Source organism: Ruditapes philippinarum, unplaced genomic scaffold (assembly GCF_026571515.1).
Source record: "Ruditapes philippinarum isolate M1 unplaced genomic scaffold, ASM2657151v2 ctg4139_1_1_1_1, whole genome shotgun sequence".
Lineage (NCBI taxonomy): Eukaryota > Metazoa > Mollusca > Bivalvia > Venerida > Veneridae > Ruditapes > Ruditapes philippinarum.
Window position 1 is genome coordinate 106,427 of NW_026858369.1, and position 25,405 is coordinate 131,831.

At 30.6% G+C, this 25,405-nt stretch overlaps 1 protein-coding gene across 1 annotated transcript; it reads left to right on the top strand.

The window, feature by feature from the left end:
* The first annotated feature begins 1,016 nt into the window (after window positions 1-1,016).
* Window positions 1,017-23,675, top strand: LOC132752990 (uncharacterized). Its single transcript, XM_060743404.1, has 14 exons — window positions 1,017-1,276; window positions 7,010-7,162; window positions 7,600-7,706; window positions 8,140-8,214; window positions 9,114-9,227; window positions 14,116-14,409; window positions 14,879-15,082; window positions 17,024-17,150; window positions 17,586-18,220; window positions 19,101-19,403; window positions 19,731-19,952; window positions 21,883-22,039; window positions 22,592-23,030; window positions 23,351-23,675. The coding sequence occupies exons 1-14, from the start codon at window positions 1,219-1,221 to the stop codon at window positions 23,673-23,675; spliced, it is 3,213 nt and encodes a 1,070-aa protein (XP_060599387.1). The 5' UTR covers window positions 1,017-1,218.
* The last annotated feature ends 1,730 nt before the right edge of the window (window positions 23,676-25,405 follow it).

A 25,405-nucleotide genomic window follows, 5' to 3' on the forward strand; every position in this document is an offset into this window, starting at 1 on the left:
GTAAATAGACCGACCCGCCAATCTGATGTGTTTTTTCCAATCATTACCAAGCTTAGCATGTCTGGATCTCATATTTTCATAAATATACTAATAACACAAAAGTAAAAAGTTTCACTTCTGGTTCATTCTCTCCACATATATCTTCTATAAGTTTATCCATTTCATCATCTTCTGGTCTTCGTCTGAAATAAATAAAAATGTTAAAAGGATTAATTAACAACACAATATTGAGCCAATTAAGACAGCGATACAACTCAATCAGTGTACCAGGTGTCATACACTTTTAAAGGAAAAATTTTTTAACAAAATATTTCTTAGTTCTACTGTACATATATTTTTAATTAATTTTAATGTTGTCTATAACTTTTGCATTATAAGATGCTTTACAATCCGTCACACATCTTGATACACATGTAAAGAGGAACATAGTTCTTACATTTTTACAATACTTCAGTGACGAAATTGTATCGATTAACTGTAAATAAAATAGTTCACACAATCCCGCAAGTGAGCCTTTAATACTAATAGTTCATATACAGCCTCAAATGAATTCAGTGAATTTATTTTAATTTAGCTTGTCCAACTGTTGTAATCTGGTCTAACTTTGGGAAGCGTTGACTTTTTTTCTGGTTTAGATTTTTTAACGAATTTATCTTCTACCTCGTCAAGTAAGTCATCTATATCGTCTGCCATGATAAAATAAGGATAACAGGACCTAATTTATAGATGCACTTTCTGCTACTATGCAATTTTAATGTTAAGTAAATTTCAAAATGTTATTTCAAACGGAATAATATTTTTCTTGTAAGATACGTCAAATCGTTTACAATAGGATCTATATATCATGCAATTGTTTTTTCTTTATATTTTACGACACCATGATAATAAGATACCTAAAAATAACGGTTATTAGATAGAATGATATATTAGTGTGCATAATAATTTCGTTCAAATTTTAATTTGCTCTGCGCATGCGCAGTTACACGACTAAAGTCAGATGGGGGGGACACTTTCATTTTTGATTTATATTTGCCATGTAATACATCAGCATATTTCGTGGATATCTCTTTATATGTCATACTATATGTATATATTATTGTATATGTGACTGATGCCTCTATGAGGCCCAGCATTTTCAATAAACTGTTCAAACTGTTCAAACTGGAATAATCTTAAGAAATTTACTTTCGATTGTTTTGATACTAGGAAGCCCTAAAGATGTCAAAATTGGAACAAGTTCTTCTTATTGAACCATCGAATGAACTAGTTTTTCGAGGTAATATCAATATTTTCAGTAAATATTTCTAGTCGGCATATTTTGTGCCAAAATTTTTATATGGACTCCACTTTCGGTATAGATGGATACCGAAAATAAGCTATTTTCGCGAAAATAAGATCGTAAGATTTATTTTTGAAATAGTGCATTTATCTGTTGGAATAATTATGTAAGTAATATACTTATTCATTTATTGAATCATTTTACAGCAAATTAAAATTTCAGAACAAAAAAAAATATTTTAAAAAGTGAAATTTGAGCCGAAAATACTCTCACGAAAATAGCTCAAATTGCCGTGTAAAGCGAAAATAAGATCGGGTCTACGAAAATAAGATTTATCTTTGATATAATGTATTTAAAACGTATTTTTGTTGTTTGTTTGTATGAATGAAATTATAAAGAATGAAATATTAAACGTTTGTTCGGTAAATATGGTAAATATCCCAAATAGTATAGAAAGAAGGCATGCGAAAATAACCCAAGATGGCGACTACGAAAATAAGATCATAGCTTATAAAATTGTATTAATTGCAAAAGTAAATTTTTTGTTATAAAACAAGAAAAGGTAGTTGAGTGAGAAAGCATCAAAATAAAGCAAGAATTAACAAGTGCGAAAAAAAAACACCCAGAAACAACTACTACAAGAATAAAATCTACTGTATATAGAATATGTACGAAATGAAAATCTATACAATATTATACGAAAATAAGATCTGTAAACTTGTACGAAAATTATGTACATACGAAAAAAAAGTTATACGAAAATAAGACCTCTTAGTAAAATAATACCTGTTTGAAAATAATATATGTATGAAAATACTTATACTTGCACGAAAATTAGATCCAATTGAAAATCATGATGATCTATACGAAAATAAGATCTGTAAACAATTAAAACCTGAATGAATTGATATTTGTACGAAAACAGATCTAATTGAAAATATGATTTTTGTCAAATAAGATATATATACGAAAATGAGATACGTTAAAAAAAATACCTGCTTGAAAATACTATATGTACGAAAGTAAGATCCTATTGAAAATGTGATCTATACGAAAATATGATCTGTAAAAAAATTACTGTATGAATTGATATCTGCACGAAAATAAGATCTCTGCAAACATAAAATTTGTATTAAAATAATTTTTTCAACTAAGATTTTTACAAATATTTTTATAAGGCCTGTGAATATGAAATACGAAAATAACACAAATGTATTTGTATGAACATAATATCTGTCTTAGAATGATACGAAAAAAGATCAAAATCTGTAAACAATAAGATATCTAGCTATATGAAAATAAAATATCAATATGGAAATGATTTTTACCAAAATAAAAGATAATTTAAAATACGTGTAATATAAAAATAATATCTACATTTAGTAAAAGATCAGTATAAAACTTTATTGCTTTAGTGCTTTAATTAGCTAATGCACGGACAAGATCTTTTTATTTGAGAGAAGGAAACAATTATACAACGTATGACACGTGTACATGGCTATCGGCAGCAATCAATGCGCTAATACGAGATTGGATTATTGGATTTTCGCACTTATCGTAATTGACACACACTTATTAATGCCCATCATTAAAGGTGTTTATTGGCGATTTATCACAGTCACCATATCAAAATATAGATATCTTATTTTTTACAGATTTTTGTTATCATACAGATATATTTATACTCAGATCTTATTTTCGTTAAAGATTTTATTTTATAAAGACAGTCATTTTCACATAGAGTCGTTTTTCACATCATTCTGATCCAGATATTATTATCATATAAATATCATTTTCGAATAAATCTTATTCCTATACACACATTATTTTCGTACAGAGGTTATTTTCGTACAGATCTTATTTTCGTATAAATCTTTTTCGAAAACAGACATTATGATCAAACACATCTTATTTTCGTATTGATCTTATATTCGTGGTATTATTCTCTTACAGATCTCATTTTTATCGTATAGATCACATTTCCTATAGGATCTTATTTTCGTATATATAGTATTTTCATACAGGTAATATTTTTTACATATCTTATTTTCATATGTATCTTACTTTTGTAAGGATATTATTTTCATTTCACAGATCTTACATTTGTAAAAATCTAAGTCGAATAGAGACATTATTTTAATACAGATCTTATTTTCGTATACATCTATTTTCAATAGGATCTTATTTTCGTACATATAGTATTTCCATACAGGTTTTATTTTCAAATAAATATCATTCATACAGGTTTTAATTGGTTTTACAGACCTTATTTACTAATAGATCTTATTTTCGTAACCCTATTTTCGTATTAACATTATTTTCATACAGCTTTTATTTCCTTACAGATCTTATTTTCGTAGAGTACTGTTTAGATGTTATTTTCGTACGGTACATATTCTTATATAGATTTAGATCTTATTTTCGTAGTCGTTGTTTCAGGTTATTTTTGCACTTGTTCTTTCTTTTATTTTGATTCTTTTTCACCGCAAACATTTCTTATCTTATAAGAGAACATTTAATTCTTAAAATTTATTTGCAAAATCATTAAAAATAAAGTTAATACTATTTTTAATATAAGTTATGAACCATGTAAATCTTATATAGCCTATATTTTCGTAGACGCAATTTTGGTTATAATGTTCATGAATGCGTTCTTTCTATACTAAATTTGGAATATTTACCCACGGATTTATATGTACCATATTTGCCGCACAGACGTCTAATATTTCATTACAAAACATTTCAATCTTTATTATTTCATTCATACAAATCATTTGATAACACCAAAAAATACGTTTTAATACATTATATCAAAAATAAATCTTATTTTCGTAGACCCGATCTTATTTTCGCTTTACACGGCAATTTGAGCTATTTTCATACGATGGTATTTTGGGCTCAAACTTCACATTTAAATTTTTTTTTGGTTCTGAAATTTATTATTTCATTCATACAAATCAATTATTAACAACAAAAATACGTTTTAAATACATTATACCAAATATAAATCTTATTTTCGCTTTACACGGCAATTTGAGCTATTTTCGTGAGAGTATTTTCGGCTCAAACTTCACTTTTTAAAATATTTTTTTTTGTTTTGAAATTTTAATTTGCTGTATAATGATTCAATGAATGCATAAGTATATTACTTACATAATTATTCCAACAGATTAATGCACTGTTTCAAAAATAAATCTTATTTTCGTAGCCGCGATCTTATTTTCGCGAAAATAGCTTATTTTCGGTATCCATCTATACCCCTCCACTTTTCCTTTTTCTTTCAGATTTATTATCTTAATCAAAGGTTTATGTCACTAGTCTTTCATATCTGGCAACATTATTTACATTATCTATAACCATATCTGTTAAATCAGAGTTGCACAACTTCTACAGTCTATGAAACTACTTGCAGGATCAAGCTAATGGAAATGTATTTGCAATTTCACTTAATTTCACTTTTGCCAGTTTTGGTATAAAATTCAAGTCATAATTACTAAATATCATATAGGTGTTGAGTGCAGAAATAGGGTTAATTAAGCAGACGTAACTTACCAAGTGCAGTAGGTGAAGTTATGAGATAAAATGGATTTTTTCATTTAATCAATATTCATTAACAAAATTATAGTCAACTTATTATCAAATATGCAATTTTACTAAATTTCACTTTTGCCAGTTTAAGTAAAAAAATCAAGTATGTACAGTAAATATCATAATAGGTGTTGAGTGCAGAAATAGGGTTATTTAAGCAAGCGTAAATTACCAAGTACCAAGTGTGGTAAGTGTAGTGAATGAGATAAAATGGATTTCTCATTTAAACTATATTTGATTACAAAATTATAGTCAACTTAGTTGGTTAAACCACTGATTATCACTCCTGAGATCCCGGGTTCGATCCTAGGTTACACCGTTGGGATTTTTCAAAGACACTTTCAGTGTTTCCCACCTACCTAGAGGTGTACTGGTAAGAAATTCAGGTAATCCTCGCATGTATACACTGGGCATGTAAAAGAACCAAGGGGTCTATTCATTAAGAGCTAGGGACTGGTTCCCGGATTCCCTTGTATCTTATAGCTGTCTCTTAAATGTATACAATTTATACCTGCTTAGAGTGATCGAAAACGATTTTAAAGCAGTATAATGTAGAAAAGAAAAACTTTAATAATTTATCACATCATCACTGGCTAACTTCACTGTAATGACAGAAAGTTGAAATATAATAGGCATACAGTTACTCTTACAGTGTATAAAGTTTTTATGATAAATCTTATGAAATATTTTATATATATTATTTTTAGATCCCAATGTTTGTTTCTTGAAAAGTTTGTAGCATATAAAAATTAGAATTGTGTAGGTAATAAGGTAATTTAAATTTCATTGTCATGAATATTGAACAGTTAAACAGAATAAAATGTTAAACACAACAAATATTCTGCTGCTATTATAGTAGTAAAAACTATGTTTGGAGATGTTTTTACACATGCCTTATTCAGTTTGAATTATGTATCATTTTAATCACATTAGAAACATATATTTCACAATCCACGGACATAGAATTTATAGTTTATACACTTAAGAAACATTGTTTTCAGCCAAGATATTTCTGATTTTTTTTTTAAATCGGCATTTTCTGAGTACTTTATTCATTTTTATAAATCTATTAAGATTAGAAAATGAAATGAAAGAACATTTCTAATTGTTCTTGTTATTTGAAATTTGTAATTTCATAAAAGAATTTTTCAGACGTTTTGCAAAAATGCATAACAATTAAAAGGTTTTAACTAAGACATGAAAAATGGACGTTCCATTTGATATGAATGTTTTAAAAAAAAAGGAAAATATAGGTAGTGTTATTATGTTTTTTGTTACATACCATAACTAAAGATTATTTTAAAGATTATCTTATCTTTGGCTTATTACAATGGACACGTATAAATGAGCTCTTCAAGGTAGAGTCCTTATGAAAATATTATTTCCAATTCTAGAATTATCAGTATAAGTACCTAGTTATTTAATGGTAATGTACATGACTACTACAAAGTTTAATTGTAGTACAATAAGAGACAAGCATTTTTATTTCTTTTTTTAACTTACAAGTGTTGGAGTGTTAGCACCGTTATTTAGTATTTACATAATTGTGTGCGTGCGTGTGTGTGTGCGTGTTATTGGTAATTGAAATAATTTATGATGACAATGTGTTTATTCTCAGCTTCCTTATCAATTTTATAGCTGGCCAATTTGATATGTATTGTTTTAGCCTCTGCATTGCTTACTGTAGGGCTATCAAGGCAGTCAAAGTATTTAGGGCCACAAAAACCCTAGTAGAGTAGTGGGTCACCCATGGCAATAATTACTAGCTAAAAACTTATATTTAAAAGTAAAGTTTATTAATATTATAAACTTTGTACATACATGATGTATAAGATATATGAGAGAGTTGATTTTACTTGAACATAATTCATGTCTAAGCTGTCTTAATTGCAAGGCAAAAGCCTGAGACCCAGTACCAGTAAATGGCTTATCAGGCCAGGCTAGTTAAAAATCTACTGAAGGAACAAATCGAGATCTGGTTACATGTACTTACAATAATTCTGTTTTAGAAAATGTTGTTATATGCAAATATTTTATTGCAAAAACGAATATTTTAACGGCAGTTGAAGATTTTATTTTTGATGTTCCTCTGATTACCATTATGCTTAACAAAGAATACATATTGTTTTATTTTCTTTTTAGGTCCATTCAATGAAGTGGTTACAGCTGATTTGAAGTTAACCAACCCCTCAGATAAACGAGTATGTTTCAAAGTGAAAACTACAGCACCAAAGCGATGCTGTGTCAGACCAAACAGTGGTGTCATAGAGTCAAAGGGTTCAGTCACAGTGGCTGGTATTACTTATTTTCAAAATCTTTTGTTCTATCATATGCATGTAATTGTTATGTTCTTTTTAACTTTATAAAGTAGTATTTGTGTTTTTCATATGATTTATGAATGTTTTGACCCCATTTTATACTGTCAAAGCGTTAGAAAAAGACACTACGCATCCAAATGGCCATCTTAATGTCTCTTTGACAAGTGTATTAGGATGGAGTTTTGAGTTCAAAGTTAGATCAACGGCCATTCAATGGTGCTAAAATTTTTGCTCTTTTTACTTTTAATTATATAGACTTTATTAATTTCATATTTTGTAGGGATATCTCTTAGGTGGACTGGTCCTCTACCTTTGGCTTTAGGTTGACTGGATGCTAACTATGTTTTAGTGTTTATTATTAAACCTTTTTATCCTGTTACCATCTTTACATGATTGGTCATATTTTTGTTTCAGTTATGCTTCAACCATTTGACTATGATCCCAACGAAAAGAATAAACACAAGTTTATGGTGCAAACAATGTTTGCTCCTGATGGCAAAATATATAATCAAGAACAATTAGTATGTATATGTTGTATAATACATTAATCAAAAAATAAATCTGACTTTTCAAACAAATAATAAATTATAATTTTTTTATTTCTGTAACATAGGTTTTAATAGGCATTTAACATTTTAGTCATTAAAAATTTTAGGCACGTTAATTAATTCATAGCTATGCAATAGTCTGAAATGCTATAAGTTTCATTTCATTGAGGTGATTGGAATATAGAAATGCCTACAATAATGATGTAGTGTGGACATTCATAGGAAGGCATCAGCTGTAGTCTGAAAATCTGATGATTTTAAATATTTATTCATATTTAAAAATACTACAATCGGATAAAGAAGAAGAAAAAAACATTGTTGGGGAAATATTAAAACATGATATTCTGATTAACATTGTTGGATATAATATTATTATATTAAAATATGATATCATGATTATTTTTAGTGGAAGGATGTATCACCAGACCAGTTGATGGATTCTAAGTTGAAATGTGTGCTAGACCCCACTGGGAATTTATCAGTAAGACTACCTGCTTTTAAATAATATTAACTTCATGATATACTGTATATTTGCCCATGTCATGATGTTAGTTACAGTGGTTTTTAATGTTTATCTTTATTACTGACTGTATGTTGTCCATAACATTGTCAATGATGCAGGACTTCATTAAGTTTCAAAATTTGGAACTCCAAGACTGCAAAATCTCATATGTATACATGTAGTGCTGTGCCAAGGTCACATATGGGTGAAAGTTTGCAGGATTATTCCTGAAGTTCAGGATTTTCAGTCTCATGAAAGCCTTCTATTTCCTATGTAAAACTGTAGAAAAATTGCTAAATTCATGATTTTCAGGATTTTTAAAATTTCCAACTTTCACCGATGGTCACAGTTTTATGGTGTATACATTATTTTTCACACAGCACTCAAGGCTGTTTATCACATTATATAATGGTGGATGGGAGTCATCTGTAACCTATGTATGGGGACAATGCTAACTACTATATGAATCACTGCTCTAGACTGAAGCTTTGAAAATCATTTTTCTTGAATTTTGCAATAATTATTTGTTTTATATCCAACATCATACTTGCTAAATTGACAATAATTGTTTTTAAACATTTCCTTTCATTCAAGCACAACAGGATGCATATTTATTGTTTTAATTGCTTAAGAATGACAGATTAATTTAAAAGTAATTATTGAATTCTCTATATACATTTTAGATAGCATTTTTATTTTTTAGATTTGTAGATCATTTTTCATTTATTGATTAATATGAAAATAAGAAAAAATTTATTGAATTCTCTATATATATTTTAGATAACTTTTTTTTTTCAAAACTCATTTAACGAATTTGTAGATCATTTTCCATTTATTGATTACAAAAATTTCATGATTTTCTATACATTTTATTCCAGTCACAGAGTTCAGTGGTTGCAGAAGAAAAGGTAAAAGCTGTTAAACAAGAAAACGTACATACACGGCCTGACCTCCCAATCCCCCGCGAGGCCAGTCCCGCGTCATCCCAAAAAGTAAGTTGTTTTATATCTTTTTCTGATCTGAAACATTAACAAGATTTAGATTAACACCCAGAGCTTCGGCGCACTGCTATCAGATACTGTAGTTACTGAAATAAATGCTCTTATTATATACAAAAAATATGTTGTTAATATTGAGTTAATGTTTTCATATTTTGATGTGCTTCTTCTGTTGTTTAAAATATTTTCATTTCTCTAATACTTACAAGAATACAATGCCTTGGTAAGTATAGGTATTTGTAAGTTTGCTTTGACAAGTGAAATGATTTTATGAATCATCAAACAGGAAAAATAAACAAGCACATACCTTTTATTCCTTTATTGTGTGTAAAAAAGTCTGACTTTATAATCCAATGCATTTGTATATGTGTTTGCTTTTTGAATGAACATCAATCAAAGGTTTAGAATTGTTGACATTCTATGCCCCACTGTTAAATCTGTATTATCATTGAGTTATTTATCTGTGTAAATTTAACTTAATTATAGTTTTGTAAGAGCATTTATTTAAGGAAATACAGTATTCACAACCTGTATTCACCCATATACCAACAACCAATCTATTATGTGCATTACTGTATTCATAAGGTAAATAAAGGTGGGAGCGGATAATACTCCAATGATATACTTGCAAGGTAATAAAAATTAAAATATAGAAAATGGTTATGTCAAATTTGTTTTGGGCAGTCAATAAGAATGTAATCCATTATTTTAAATTATGCTTACATTGTTTAAAATCCTTATTTTATCATTATTGGTATTAAGAGAATGCACAAGGGTTTAAAATAGCTAGTATTAAATACATCTGTAATACTTGGGACGCATATGGTAGCTTACTTCACGCTTGAAAGAGTGGTTGCACACTGGTGAACAGAAATATACTGTAATATTGGTGAAAGGGATTTAACCTGTGGGAATTGTTGATGATATAATACACCTTCCTAATAGACCATGAATTAACTGAGAATAAGCCACACCCCTTTTTATGCCCCCGGGCATATAGTGACTGAACCGTCCGTCCGTACGTCTGTCCGTACGAGGTTAACCTAGAACGGCAAGTTGGATTTTTCTTAAGTTCTTGTACCAATGGCTTCAAAGTTTACACACTTACTAATCAATACAAGGTACACGATCTGGGCAAGTTTCATAACTCTGGCTTTCATATTTACCAAGTTATTGCCCTTTTCAGCACTTAGAAAATGAATAATGGTTAACCTAAAACGGCAAGTTGGAAATATCTTAAGTTCTATCTATACTAATGGCTTTATAATTTCCACACTTACTTATCAATACAAAGCACATAATATTGCCAAGTTATAGAACTATGTCATCCATATTTCCCAGTTATTTCCCTTTTTATGCCACCGCAGCATCTACGATGAGGTGGCATATAGCGATTCACCTGTGTGTATGTGTGTGTTTGTGTGTGTGTTATATAGATTATATAGTGAACTTAAAAAATCTTCTTGTGAAAAACCGCTAGTCTAATTTCAACCAAACTTGGCAGGATTGTTCCTTGGGTGAAGGGCTTCCAAAGTTGTTCAAAGAATTTCATTCCATGCAGAAATCTGGTTGCCATGGCAACCAAAAGGAATTATAAGAATAAATTTAAAAAATCTTCTTGTAAAGACCCAAAAGGCCTAGAGCTTAGATATTTTGCATAAGGCATTGTCTGGTAGACCTCTAACAAGATTGTTCAAATTATAGCCCTGGGGTCAAAATTGGCCCCGCCCCGGGGGTCATTGATTTTCACTATGTACATATAGTAAAAACTTAAAATACCTTCTTGTAAAAACCCAAAAGGCCACATCCGTGTTATTTGTGCCGTGTGGCGGCTGTAAAAAGTCTCCCCGTACATTTAATCAATGATGTTATATTTTCGATCCTTGAAGATCGTTCAGCACGACATTATTGTTGTGCTTGTAGTATTTTTAGTTTCATTTTTTCGGCATTTTCTAGTTGGGTGGTTCCAATATTCCTACTTGAATAATGTTGAATCACCCTTAGGATATGTTGCCTGCTTTTAAATTTGTCTTTTGACGTCTTATCTGTGATACGCAGGCTTCATAACCTCTGATCCCCTTTCAAAATTCCATTTTATTTAGTTCCGCCCATTGTTTTCTTGTTTAGGGTACACGCTTTTTATTACTTGGGGACCATACGCCGCTTTTCATGGAATGGCACTACTGTGTCACATTGAAGGTTCCATGATAACCGCCGTATGAACACATCTACGGATGTTTCTAAATTCAAAATTTTTACTATTTCATATTTAAATGTTGAATTCTGCTTAAGCCGGTGCTAGGGGGCGTGGACGGTAACTTGCACTTTCCAGTACCGTCCATGAACAGGCTCAATCAAACCGAGCCTGCAACATTTTCAATTTTGCCGTGTTGGGCTTTCTTTAGGGATTCTGTATTTATCTATTTTAGAGCTTAGATATTTTGCATAAGGCATCATCTGGTAGACCCTTACCAAGATTGTTCAAATTATAGCCCTTGGGTCAAAATCGGCCCCGCCCCGGGGTCATTGATTTTCGCTATATCTACATATAGTAAAAACTTAAAACACCTTCTTGTTAAGACCCAAAAGGCTTAGAGCTTAGATATTTTGCATAAGGCATTGTCTTGTAGACCTCTACCCAGATTTTTCAAATTATAGCCCTGGGGTCAAAATCGGCCCGCCCCAGGGGTCATTGGTTTTCCTTATATGTATATAGTAAAAACTTTTAAAAAATTCTTCTAGCAATTGACAAATGCTAAAGGTTAGATATTTTGCATGAAACATTGTGTTGTAAAACTCTAGCAAGATTGTTCAAATTATAGCCCTGGGGTCAAAATTGTCCCCGCCCTGGGGGTCATTGATTTCAATATATACATATATAGTAAAAATAAAAAAATCTTATTGTCTGAAGGTACAAGGCTTAGAGCTTTAATATTTGTTAAATAATATCATCTAAAGGTACTCTACCAAAGTTGTTCAAATTTTGCCTCTTGTGTCAAAATTAGCCCCGCCCCTGGGAGCCATAGGTTTATCCTATATTTATAGTTAAAACTTAAAAAATCATCTTATCTAAATTTACAAAGGATAAAGTTAAGATATTTTGCATGAAACATTGTGTAGTGGACCTCTAGCAAGATTGTTCAAATTATAGCCCTGGGGTCAAAATTGGTTCATTGATTTTCATTATGTACATATACTGAAAAAAAAAATTTTTGTCTGAAGGTTCAAGGCATAGAGCTTTGATGTTTGATATATAATATCATCTATAGGTCCTCTACCAACGTTGTTCAAATGTCAAAAATTGGCCCTGCCCGGGGACAGTGATTCTCATTATGTACACGTAGTAAAAACAGAAAATAAAACAAATGTTTTCTGAATGGGAGAAAGCTATAGCTTAGATATTTGACTTGAAATGTTGTTTGGTGGACCTGTATCAAGATTGTTATTAAACCCTTGGGTCAAAATTATGCCTTGCCCAAGGGGACAGTGACCTACTTTCTTGTCCTTTGATGTACAGCAATGACATTTTGACCATGTGCACAGTTTTAGTTGTAAAATTGAATTTTGACCTAGATTTTGATGATGTGACTTTCTTTCTTGTCCTTTGATGTACAGCTATGCAATTTGAGCCATGCGGTGGCATAGCATTTTTCTCAAATGCAATCTTGTTTAACCTGCACTGTATATATTCCTCACTATTTTTACTCTTTCTTTCCGTCTTGCGCATTAACCTGGCAGTAAACTTCAGTAAGTTGAAGGTGGCCAGTATATTGGATAAAGAAGAAGGGGGGAAACTTATCTTAATTTGTGCCTAATGGAGTTATCCTTTGCGCATGCGCAACAGAAGCACGTGAAATCCCTCATGCGATAAATGTAAACACCTGCTTGTTAAATATAAAGGTGAGAACGATTATATCTAATGTGTAATTTAGATTGAAGAAATTCTGTCGAACGTTTTCCTTGAATGATATCGTTCTGAAAAAAAACTCACCTTCAATTTTGAAGAAAATGACGTAAACGTAAATAACCGTATTGTCGGATACTACTAGCCGACGGATACTGCTTCGATACCAATACAACATAAAGTGTAGAATGGTTGTGAATAGTAATCTGACCTTCTTTCTTATAATGAAAATTAAAATTGCCCGATATACTGATGACCTTAACACGAAGAACGTTTCTAAATGTCGTGACATTTTATACAATTTCGACATAAAATCCTCTACGACTTTTTATAAACTAACGGTTAAATTTTCAGCGGCTTTAAAATGGACGCTACCGGCCAGCATAGGATACTGATATGAAAAAAATATAGTTTTGTTATACAAATGAAAATACTACGATATCACATGTGAAAGTGAAACGAGATAATGATAAAGTATGAAAAAGGAACAGAACATCATTTATCTCGTTTCACTTTCGCATGTGATAGCTTACTTTTATCCAACTAAAACAATTAGTATTAAAAGAAACCATTACAGTTCATTCAAATAAGAATTCTTCATGACGTCATTTTCTAAACATAATAATTTAACGATGTTGCTTTCAGGTAAATACAACTATATATTCCGTTTCGTATATAGTTGTTACTTCATATAATTTGATATTAGTTAATTCTAACAGAGACATGTTATATGTACCTGTGAGAAAGCTATTCAACTAGCTTGAAAGGATATAAGTTATGTACAGTATATTGTGTGCAATAAATGGCAGATATAGTATTATGCATACGAGGCCATTTAAAAAAGATGAACATACAATACTTAGACAGACATGCTTCCTGATTCATTTTGACGGATAATCCTAGGATAGTTCTTTTAACAATAAATTGCATAAGCTTTATCGTCCATTATGATATGTAGTGTGTGTTTGTTATTTTCAGGCATTAATAGCAGTGGCAGTAGAGTTCAATATGGAGACATCAAGACTGGCATTCTGCTCTATACACGATTACAATGAAGGTTCGTTAAGACTAAAATGCAAGATATGGTCAACAATTGATAGTTTTCAAACTATATCAGCGCCTATTACTGTTATCATTAAACCGGATGGCAAAACTTTACATGGATATGGATATGACGCGGAAAGTCTTTATGATAAACTTGAACTAGAAAACAAACACAAGTATTATATTTTCAAAGACATTTCAGTAAAATTGGTAAAATCATTTAAAGAGGTAAGTTTATTTTATACATCTTAAATGCTTAATGCATTTTCATTCTAGTTTATAAGAGCAATTGCAAAACACATGCGATTGCTAGCTTTATGTAGAATTTGTAATATTTGAAGTACTAAGTTTCGTCTTATCCGTGTATTTAATAGATGACTCCAGTATGAACTTGAATTTCAAATATAGCACAATATGCCATAACGCTAATTGCGTCATACACAACCGAACTTAAATAACTATTTCTAATGTTAGGCAGAATATAAAATAATCTGATTGAACTAGCATATTCACATGCGACATTTACAAAAGCTAGGAATCTTGCAGGCGCCAGTCAATTTTAGCATCATTTAAACTGAAATTTATTCCTTAAATTGATTTTATTTGTCTCACTATGTGGTATATTATGCCCAACGAATGAATGTATATAGATAACATGTATTCTCGATCTTTGTTGTGTATTATATTGTTTTCCCAGACCAGCGACGTTCATCTGATAGATGAAAATGGAAAAACACTGCCGGCCTTAACAGTATTGACACTTGTTATAAAATTCTTCAAAACTGAAATTCAAAGACTTTGCAAACATCATTTTGAAGAGGACAAATACTACGTAATTATCGTACCAGAAGTATTTCAAGAAATTGGGGCGATAGATTTTGTAAGGGCAGCTGCTCTTGAGGTGTGTCTTTTTTAATTACAGTTTGTTTTGAATGAAGCATTAACAGACTAAATAAAACATTGGCATCTTTTTAATGAAAACTGAAATCTTTTTCTACATGGTATTTATTTCTCTTTCACACTTAACTAAAGAAATATCTTAATAGACAAGTGTATATTTATAGATATGATAAAACAAGACTTGTCACTTGCCAAACGTAGAATTAAGCGAGTCTAGACAAAAGTTTGATCAAGCAAGCCAATATCTGTCACACATCAAAATAGAATACACATAACTAAAATAACAATATTAATTTACAGTTTTAGCTATTGTTCGTCCGAAGACTGTCTAAACTCAGTTTGACTTCCTGTTAAATTTATAGGGAAGAACTAAATATAAGAATTTGCAATGGTCATTTCAATACTACAAACCGAAATCGTGCCATTCTAAGATAAAATGTAAATTATAGTTCTTGTTATTTCTAAAATAAAAGTCTAAGTACAGTTTTTGAAATTAAAATGTACAGGGTAGATTTTGCAGTTATGATACATGTCAAGGACAGTTCTAGAATTCAATATACAGGATAGTTCTTTAAATTTAACTTTCTATTTAAATTTCTAAGATATTTTATTCTTTTTAACCATACTTCATTCCACAAAACATCTTACACTGCGATTAGCTCTCATTACATTTTAGTGGACATTTTATTTTATGTAAGAACTTACTGAGTTTATTTTACACAAATATTTACTGATACGAAATAACGAGACTACCAATAATGTTCACAACCCTGTAAAGATACTAATGCACATTAACATATCAATAACACACAAGAAAATCAGAAATTATCATGTAGTGTCAATTTGTGATGTTCAATAAGTGTCCAATATTTTATTGGATGATTGGTATGTTCAACTGATATTATAATTCTCATATACATGTGTATTTGCATATTAATCAAGCATTTACAAATGTAACTGCCTATCGCGTAGATGTTTGTTTTCCATTTTCCAATTATCACAATAAAATTGCATGAGAATTGCAGACTCGGTTTGATTGAGTCTTTACATGAGCGATAATGAAAAGGTGCAACATCCTTTCTCACCCCTTGAACCGGCTTGAGCGGTACTAAATTTCCGTCACTTAGAAGTGCTGAAATCAATGCTTCCGAAGGACCAGAAAATATACGAACACTGTAGTGAACTATGGGGAAACTTTTTTCCAAATGCCACACAGCGCTTGACAGCTGCTGTTGTGAAGTACAAAAATCTGCAGAAATAGTGATTGTGATTTATCTTCCAAATCTCACCATTGACTATTCTGTCAATTGTTACAAAAGTATTTTTACATAAGAAAGGTTACGTACGATTGAATTCGATTTTTAGTATTTTAGTATTTCTCTCTGTTTACAAAATGTTGTTTTGTTAGCTACAAGAAATTATTATGCAAGTATTGCGAACATTTCTTTATGTAGTACAAAAAAAACAACTGAGAAATAACATATGCAAGCAAGCAAGTTTTTTCTTCGACGAAGTATCTTTTAAAAAGTAGCTTCAATCTTTGTTTTTTTCTTCTTTTATTAAATTAGAATTTGTATGTAAATAAATGCAATTTTGCACACACAATATAATATATGAACCGATATAGAGTAAATTTGTTCAAACAAAATATTTATATAACTTCACTATATTGTTCCCATAGATACTTAGCAAGTTATTCATACTAACCGTTGAAGTGATATGTTTTGTAACGTGAGTGCTTGGTTAGAGTGAATCAAAACCATAAAATTGCAACAACAATTGCACTATTGCACTTAGTCGGGCAAATATCGGAAATATTTCCAAAACAAATCTGGTAAATAAAATATTTCCAATGAAAGTTAACTTTTCTCAGTGATATACATGTATTTTATGGCAGGAATCTTTTAGATTCTTTAAGCATAACTACAATGTTTATTTATAGGCTGGAATAAATGTGAAACAGTTAGCTGTTGTAACAGAGATAGACGCGGTATCTTTGTTTCACCAGAAAGAAACACATAACAAGAAATCTAGCATTGGAAAGAAATTCATGATTGTCAATGCTGGAAGTAGGTTATTCATGTCAATAAAATTCAAATAAATTCAAATATACAATGTATATCTTTTTATTGTATTTACTGCTGATGGCTTTTTAATTAAGTTTTGATAAAGCATATGCATTCGCAAACACAGTTTGGTGTATTTTTAGATGAGAAATAAGGATAGGTTAAGTACAATATGAAAACATAAAATTTTATTCTCCCTGTGTTTGGATTTTTGCAGCACCAACTGTCTTTCATATATTATCCTTTAAACTTGTAAAAATTGTGGACTAAATTCTATTATATGATTTAATTTTAAAAGATTGACATTAAAAGATTTCTGTTTTTGTTGCACCTTTTAAAGGAATATACCAATCATTTCATTATATTTATTATGCAGATGTTCTTTGATTTATTCGTACATTTAGTTTAGTACATAGGTTGTTCATTGCATATTTATAGGCTATTTTACAACCTTTGTTGTACATGAGTCTACAGATCTTGGAATAGTAAAAGAAAGTACTGCTGTTGAAATAAAAGAAGGGGGAGGCAAAGAGTTAAAGAAAGCATTCAAGAAGTTTTGTATTAAGCTTTTTGGACAAGACGGATGTATAAAATTTAAGTCAGAATCAAAAGGAGAATGGTCGCAGTTGAAAAATGAATTCCTACAGAAAACATTCTTGTTTGATCCAGTAACAACAACTATTGTCAGGATAAAATTGCCATCACTTCTCTTGCAAGAATTAGAGAAAAAAAAGCGCTCATCCAAATTTTCTTCAAGACATAAATCAGAAACTTTTGAAAACATTTCGGTTTCATCTGATAAAATATGTGTTACCACTGAAATGATGCAGACTACTATTGATCCATCCGTACAACAAGTCATATTTGATATAGACAAAGCCATGTCGACTTCAGCTGATGTTGATACAGTCGTTGTCTTTGGAGAGTTCGCGAAACTACCAATGTTGAAGAATGGAGTAAAAAAGACTTTGTTCAACAAGGATGTTGTATTTTATGGAGATGACACCGAAGCGGCTTTGAAAGGAGCAGTTGTAATTGGTCTTGGTTTTGGTCAGATTGAAAAGATTGATATGGTAGGTTTAAATAACAATTATATTCCATGTGGTAAAAATCTTATAAATTTCATATGCATACTGAAAAATGTAAAAATTGTTGGTAAATATCATGTTCTATATAAACATGTTTATGTAGAGGTTCCTGGCAAATAAAAGAAAGATGACTAACCTTATTTGTTCTGTAAATTATCTGAAAAAAGCAGCGAATTAGGTATTGAAATTAATAAAAGAATTTGCTTTGAAGGAAATTAAACCTTGAAATTAAGAAAATGATATTGTCGTATATTGGATGGGGCGCCCGAAAGGAATGTTTGTTTGTTGGTAGTTTGCTGTTGTTGTTTTATGTCTTGATTTTAGCCGAATTCAACACATAAGCTCAAATCTCGGCGGTCGGTCCACCTAACAGGTATTCCAGAAAAACTTACCAGTAATTACCAATTTTTTCAACAGAGACTTACTACAAATCGCATATTATTTATGATAAAGTGATGGTTTTTAGGCTAGGTTTACATGTATACTGTGTTATCCGTTAGCTATTGACGTGCGCTTTTATTGCAAATGGAACCCCATTTTCATGTGTCCGATCTAAGCATATTAAACTGGTCTTTTTCACGGACAACAAGAAAGCTGCAAGCTCCTTTCTCTTTTATTTTGTTTTTTATTATCTATTTGTTTATTATTTGATTTTATATCTTTTTAAGTTTCACAATTATAAAAATAATTCTTGAAAAAAGAGGGAATGATCTGAATTTTTCCACACAAGCAAAAAACCGACATCGAATAGTAAATTACTCTCGGACAAACATTTCTAGCCTATCATGTATAAAAATTCAGTTGAGTACGTTAAACGTTTAACATAAAGTCAAAATATATAAATTGATTCTTTCGTTACTAATAGGTTCATAATTCAGCTATTGTAGCTGCAATTGATTTTGGTACTACTTTCTCTGGTTGGGCTTATTCTCTTCGTGCAAACTTCGACTCAGATCCGACAAAGGCATTTACGAAACTTTGGAACTCAGGCTCTTACCAAACGGAAAAGACCCCAACATGCATCCTTATAGGACCAGATGGAAATACAGTCGAAGCTTTTGGATATGAAGCTGAAGATAAATATCAAGATTTAGCTGCAAATGAAGAGCATACAGATTTTTATTACTTTGAACGTTTTAAGATGTTGTTAAACATAAAGCTTGGAGAGGTGTTATAAATGTTTACTTTTTTTAGTTTGTTTTTAACTGTTGGTCTACACATCAAAAGCATTTACATGACCTTTCTTTCCACAGAACGTATCAAGTTGTTCAACGTTAAATGAGATAATCAACTCCCTATGGAAATTACTTAAATATCTTGTTGTGTTAGGGTCAATGTGCATATTAAAGAAAACAAAACGTATTTCAAAAGCCAATTGTCTCAATCTATGTAGTTTTAAGTGATATCAATAGTTTTGCTCTGCTAAAATACAATACATTAATACCTTATTTTTACCACACAATAGTAACTTTGTGAATTTGTTGTTTTATTATAGAAGCTAGATAGAAACATGACACTAGAAGACGCAATGAACAGATCGATGCGTGCTATGGACGTATTTACAATGAGTATTAAGTTTCTCAAAGACGATTTTTTAGGTATTTTGCCCGACAAACATACTGGAAACGTCAGGCTGGATGATATACACTGGGTATTAACAGTGCCTGCAATTTGGAATGATGGATCTAAACAGTTTATGAGGGAAGCTGCGATAATGGTAGTTATGTGCTCGTGGTTTTTAATATCATTAACATAAATTATATTCACTTCAAAAACTAGCAATTATTTTAAAAAAACATTATTTATGCCACTTTATGGTCACCAACTATTTTTAAGTGATACTTATTAGCTCGACTATACGAAGTATATGGAGAGCTGTCCTACTCGCCCCGGCGTCCGCGTCCGCGTCCAGATTTTAGATTAAATATTTTTCACTATAACTTTGTCATTTCTTAAGGTATCAACTTCAAACTTCAAATATATGTTCCTTGTCATCAACCACATCTTATGTGACAAGGTTCATAACTCTAGCACCAATATTTTCAGATTTATCTCCCCTTGAACTTAGAATTTTCCTTACAAAATACTATTTTTTACTGTTACTTCTTTATTTCTTAAAGGGATCAACCTCATACTTCAAATATATGTACCTTATCATCATCCCCATCTTATGTGACAAGGTTCATAATTCTAGCACCAATATTTTCAGATTTATCTCCCCTTGAACTTAGAATTTTCCTTAAAAAATACTATTTTTTACTGTTACTTCTTTATTTCTTAAGGGATCAACCTCATACTTCAAATATATATACCTTATCATCATCCCCATCTTATGTGACAAGGTTAATAACTCTAGCACCAATATTTTCAGATTTATCTCCCCTTGAACTTAGAATCTTCCTCAAAAAATACTATTTCTTACTGTTTCTTCTTTATTTCTTAAGGGATCAACCTCATACTTCAAATATATTTACGTTATCATCATCCCGATCTTATGTGACAAGGTTCATAACTCTAGCACCAATATTTTCAGATTTATCTCCCTTTTAACTAAGAATTTTCCATAAAAAATATTATTTTTTACTGTTACTTATTTATTTCTAAAGGGATCAACTTCATACTTCAAATATATTTACGTTATCATCATCCACATCTTATTCGACAAGGTTCATAACTCTAGCACCAATATTGCAAGAATTATCTCCCCATAAACTTAAATTTTTTTACTAGAAAAATGTTATTTTTTGTTATAACTTTTTTATTTTAAAAGGTATCTACCTCTAACTTCAAATACTTATTCCTTATCATCAATTACATTTTATGTGACAATGTTCATAACTCAATAAGAAGCAATATTTACAGATTTATCTCTCTTTGAACTTAGGATTTTCTTTAAGAAATATAATTACTTCTTTACTTTTTAAGGTATCTACTTCAAACTTCAATTATATATTTCTTATCACTACACAAATGTTGTGTGGCAAGGTCCATAACTCTAGCATGACTATTTCTAGAATTATTCCCCTTGATCTTGGAATTTATGTTAACAAATGTTATTTTTTTAACTATAACTTACTACATAATTATACATAATTTATTTTTCTTTCATAGTTTTGTCCTCCTTACTGCGTCCAGTATTTTATTAGTCGAGCTTGGCTGTCTCCTGTGACAGCTCTTGTATTAAAACCTAACCGTTTAGACATAATATGTCACTTTATTATTTATATGTTTATTATTATATTTATATTTATTTATATATCATTTATATTATTAAAATAGTGTTAAATGAAGTTCAATAAAATATTACTTATCTTAAGAACTGATCATATAGGCCCTTATCCAGCAATTTTGGTAAAAGGCCCTGGCATAAATTCGATAGAAATATCTTCAACATTATTGGAAATTTGAGAAATTTTAAAAAGTTAAAAATCTGCGTTATACATGACATGTTTTGTAACATGTGTATGATCATTTAACCTGTCGCTTCTTTTAAAACAAACAAGTCAAACAAGTTCAATTTTCCTCACAAATTAAAACAGATTTGTTTTGCTGTTGTTGAGATTCTTTAAATTGAAAAACATAGGCCATTTTGGATAGTGAATGTGGTCATATTTCGCCACTAATAATTGCCAAAAAATATTTTTAAGGCTGGAATCAAGGGAAAAAGACTAACAATAGCTTTGGAACCAGAAGCTGCCTCGATGTTTTGTCGTAACTTACCAATAGAAGCTACAACATCCAAAACGGGTGTCAGTATTTCCTCGTTATCAGTCGGAACACAGTATCTGGTCCTAGATGCGGGGGGTATGTTAATAAATATATACATGTTTTGTTATAAAATACTTAAAGTAACTGCTTTACTTAGCTTATAATACTTTTTGTCATTGTTAAAACCTCGTTAGATAATTTTATCCATGAAATAATTTCATCCTTCTTTCAAACTAAAAAGGATAAATATTGTCAATGATTTTTGTCATTTGTAAACATAATTTCTATTGCTTAATTCCCAATACAGTGTCTCATAGCTACACAGCATTTAGAATTCTGATGAGAAATGACATATCATCCCATCCTATTGTTTATCTCAAAACATTTAAAGTACTATAGTTATACTTTTATATGTGAAATCTTTTAAACGGATACTAAATGTTTAAGATTATTTTACAAGAGCCACTTTTTTGATTTGTTTCCTGTAAAGAATATAAATAATTGAGAAAGCAGTACTTTTATAACATTAATAAAATGAGCTATTTCTTTTAAATATAAAATTGACCTTTTTGTGTGACCCTACTTAAAAAGACAGATAAATGACAAAAACTTGTCCTACAATGCAATATTTATATTATTAATTTTAAGGTGGAACGATTGATATAACAGTACATGAGGTAGATAATGATAACAATATAAAGGAAATACATGCAGCAAGTGGAGGTGGATGGGGTGGCACTATCGTCGATAAAGAATTCAAGCAGTTATTAGTCACTTTAGTCGGAAGAGATGTTTACGAGGAGTTTAAACGGGACCATACAGATGACTGGCTTGATATCTGGAGAGACTTTGAGGTCAAGAAAAGAACGATAACTACATCTTCAGATTCACCGCTAAGAATGAGACTTCCTTCCTCACTAACAGATAAGTATTATCATGCCACAAAAGAAAAATTACCCGATGTTTTGAAAAAATCAGAATATGCAACTGACATTAAAATTATCAGGGACAAAATATCATTTTCATCAGAACTTGCAAGATCGTGGTTCAGAACATCTGTCGACCGCACAGTGCACATGGTGCAAAAGTATTTTCTATGACCCGAAAAAGAAACCATGTTAACATTTCCCCGGTTCATTTAATGGTTAGTGATTTTTTTGAAGTCTCTATTTTACCAAGCGCCCCGTTAATCAGCATTAATGAATAAAAGATGTTATTGTCCCGAAAAGAAGCTCTCAAGCCTCGCGTTTTCAAAAGGAGCCAACCAATTTTTCGCCAGCTTGCCAAAAGTCGTAACTAACGTTTCTAAATATACATATGGGAATTGAACATTTTGAAGAAGTTTTCTACAGGGACAATCACCCACCAAAATTAAAACGTATCGTTACGGAGAACAACCCGGTATAGTATCAAAGTATTTAGCAAACATGCAGAAGTAGATCAAAAGGTTAAAGTTGGGGAACCACAAGTCTGGCGTGCCTACAATCCTCAATATAAATCTCAAAGAAATATGTCATTTTCTGTGTTTTCATCAGACATGCCGAACCCGATTTACACAGACAAGGGATGTACTTTGATTGGGAAGTTGCAGATAGACTTAGATGATCATGACGGGGCATTGGATCGGGAGGTTTTAGTTGCCTTCACATTCAGCGGAACAGAAATAGTTGTTGAAGCAAAAGATAAGAAAACTGGGAATCAGTCAATTCTGGCTGTTGACTTTCTTGGATAAGACATATCCTCAAAACGATGGCCTTGTTTACTGGATTATGGCAATGTTTTCTAACATAAAACACATGTTAAAAAATAACGCATTATCCATGACGGTGACTAAAATGAATTGTCAATGCATATGACAACCATTGGAACGCTCACAATTTGCAAACTTTTATCACTTTTAACTGTTAGAACGAGATAAAAAAAATACTCAAGCATTAACAAGGTCAAACTGTTTGTAAAAGTCTTAAAATAAGATCAATCCTTTCTTATAGAATAATTTACTGTTTAAATACTGATTTAAAAAGAAAGAATGAATGTATGAATGTAGAAATGTATGAATGAATTAATGCATGAAAGAATGAACGAACGAATGAATGAATTTATCAATCAATAAATGAATCAATCAATTAACCAATACAACAATCAACCAACTAACCAACTAAGCAATCAATCACTCACACAAACTATCATTTAATGAATCATTCAATGACTCAGTCAATAAATCAATAAATAAGTCAAATAATTAATCAATCAGCAGTCAATAAATTCATTCTGTTCATTCATTCATCAATACATGGTTTAATAAATGAAAATTACTGTTGTTTGTTTAATTTCGTGAGTAAGAACAATTACTTCGCTACGAGATTATGAATTTGTTAGTTAGATGATTAAGTGATTAATTCATACACCAACATATCGATATAATACAAAGATACATTTAAATTAACATGCATTTTTCAAAATTTTAAAAATTGGAATTATATTCTAATTTTCGTAGGGCCGTACGCTCTTCCTTATGTAACTTTTTCATGCCCAATTTGATTTTGAGGTCCGTAGGTCAAAGTTATCGTAGTTACCAGTAGGTCACAAGTCAATGTCACCATGGCCTTAACCCCTTTAATCTAGTCTTACATAGTAGAGATCGCTTAAGCCTAGAATCTTTAAAGAACTGTGCAGGACAATAACAACTAGTAGATGACCACTATAAATCATGAGGTTATTAAGTAAATGTCACAGTGACGCATGAAATACAAATGTTTTTGTTATAATGTGGATTGATAAGATGATTTCTGACTTTACTTGAACCATACACATGACCTTTCCAAAATTTTAAGCTTCTCTAAAAAACACTTGTTATCATAGCCGTTTCTTGAAACCATTTTTTTGGATTTTATGACTGCCTAATGCTGATATCATGTACATTTTCAAATACATTCCTACATGTGTCTTTTTGAACTATGTAAACTTTGTGTTACATACTTTTTGTAAATATATGATTTATAAATAGCAATGAACGTAAAGTAATTTAGTTTTCGTAGTAAATTACATTAGGTTATTTATTTTGCGATATGATTTGATGACATCAGTAATGCTGCTTTGAAATATAAAAATATCGCGTGTTCACATAGTTTTCAAATAATCCGGCATGTAAATATATGAAAACATTATGTAAATATCTTGCTTATCTATGTGTACATACAAAAAGGCGCCCCAACCAGTTCTTTCGGTGCTTAAATCTTGTTAAGGAGCCTTTATCAATATTCATTTGTTTGTATTTATATATATGTTTGTTTATAAGATTAGTTACAATTGTAATCATAGTAATAGAGTAACGTGTTAATTTTACATTTTCTGTCTTAGAACGGAAATTTATGTTCTGAAAGATAAATATTATCGTATGTCTGTTTTGATATACATGTACTGAATGTGTTTTTGAAGTTAAACGTGTTTTGACAGCTTTTT

Bases quoted from the DNA above. Each gene is read 5' to 3' on its own strand.
- LOC132752990 (XM_060743404.1), top strand. From the start codon at position 1,219: ATGTCAAAATTGGAACAAGTTCTTCTTATTGAACCATCGAATGAACTA. The intron at 15,083-17,023 runs GTGTGTCTTTTT...GTTTATTTATAG, and splicing joins TAAGGGCAGCTGCTCTTGAG to GCTGGAATAAATGTGAAACA. The intron at 19,953-21,882 runs GTAGTTATGTGC...AATATTTTTAAG, and splicing joins TGAGGGAAGCTGCGATAATG to GCTGGAATCAAGGGAAAAAG.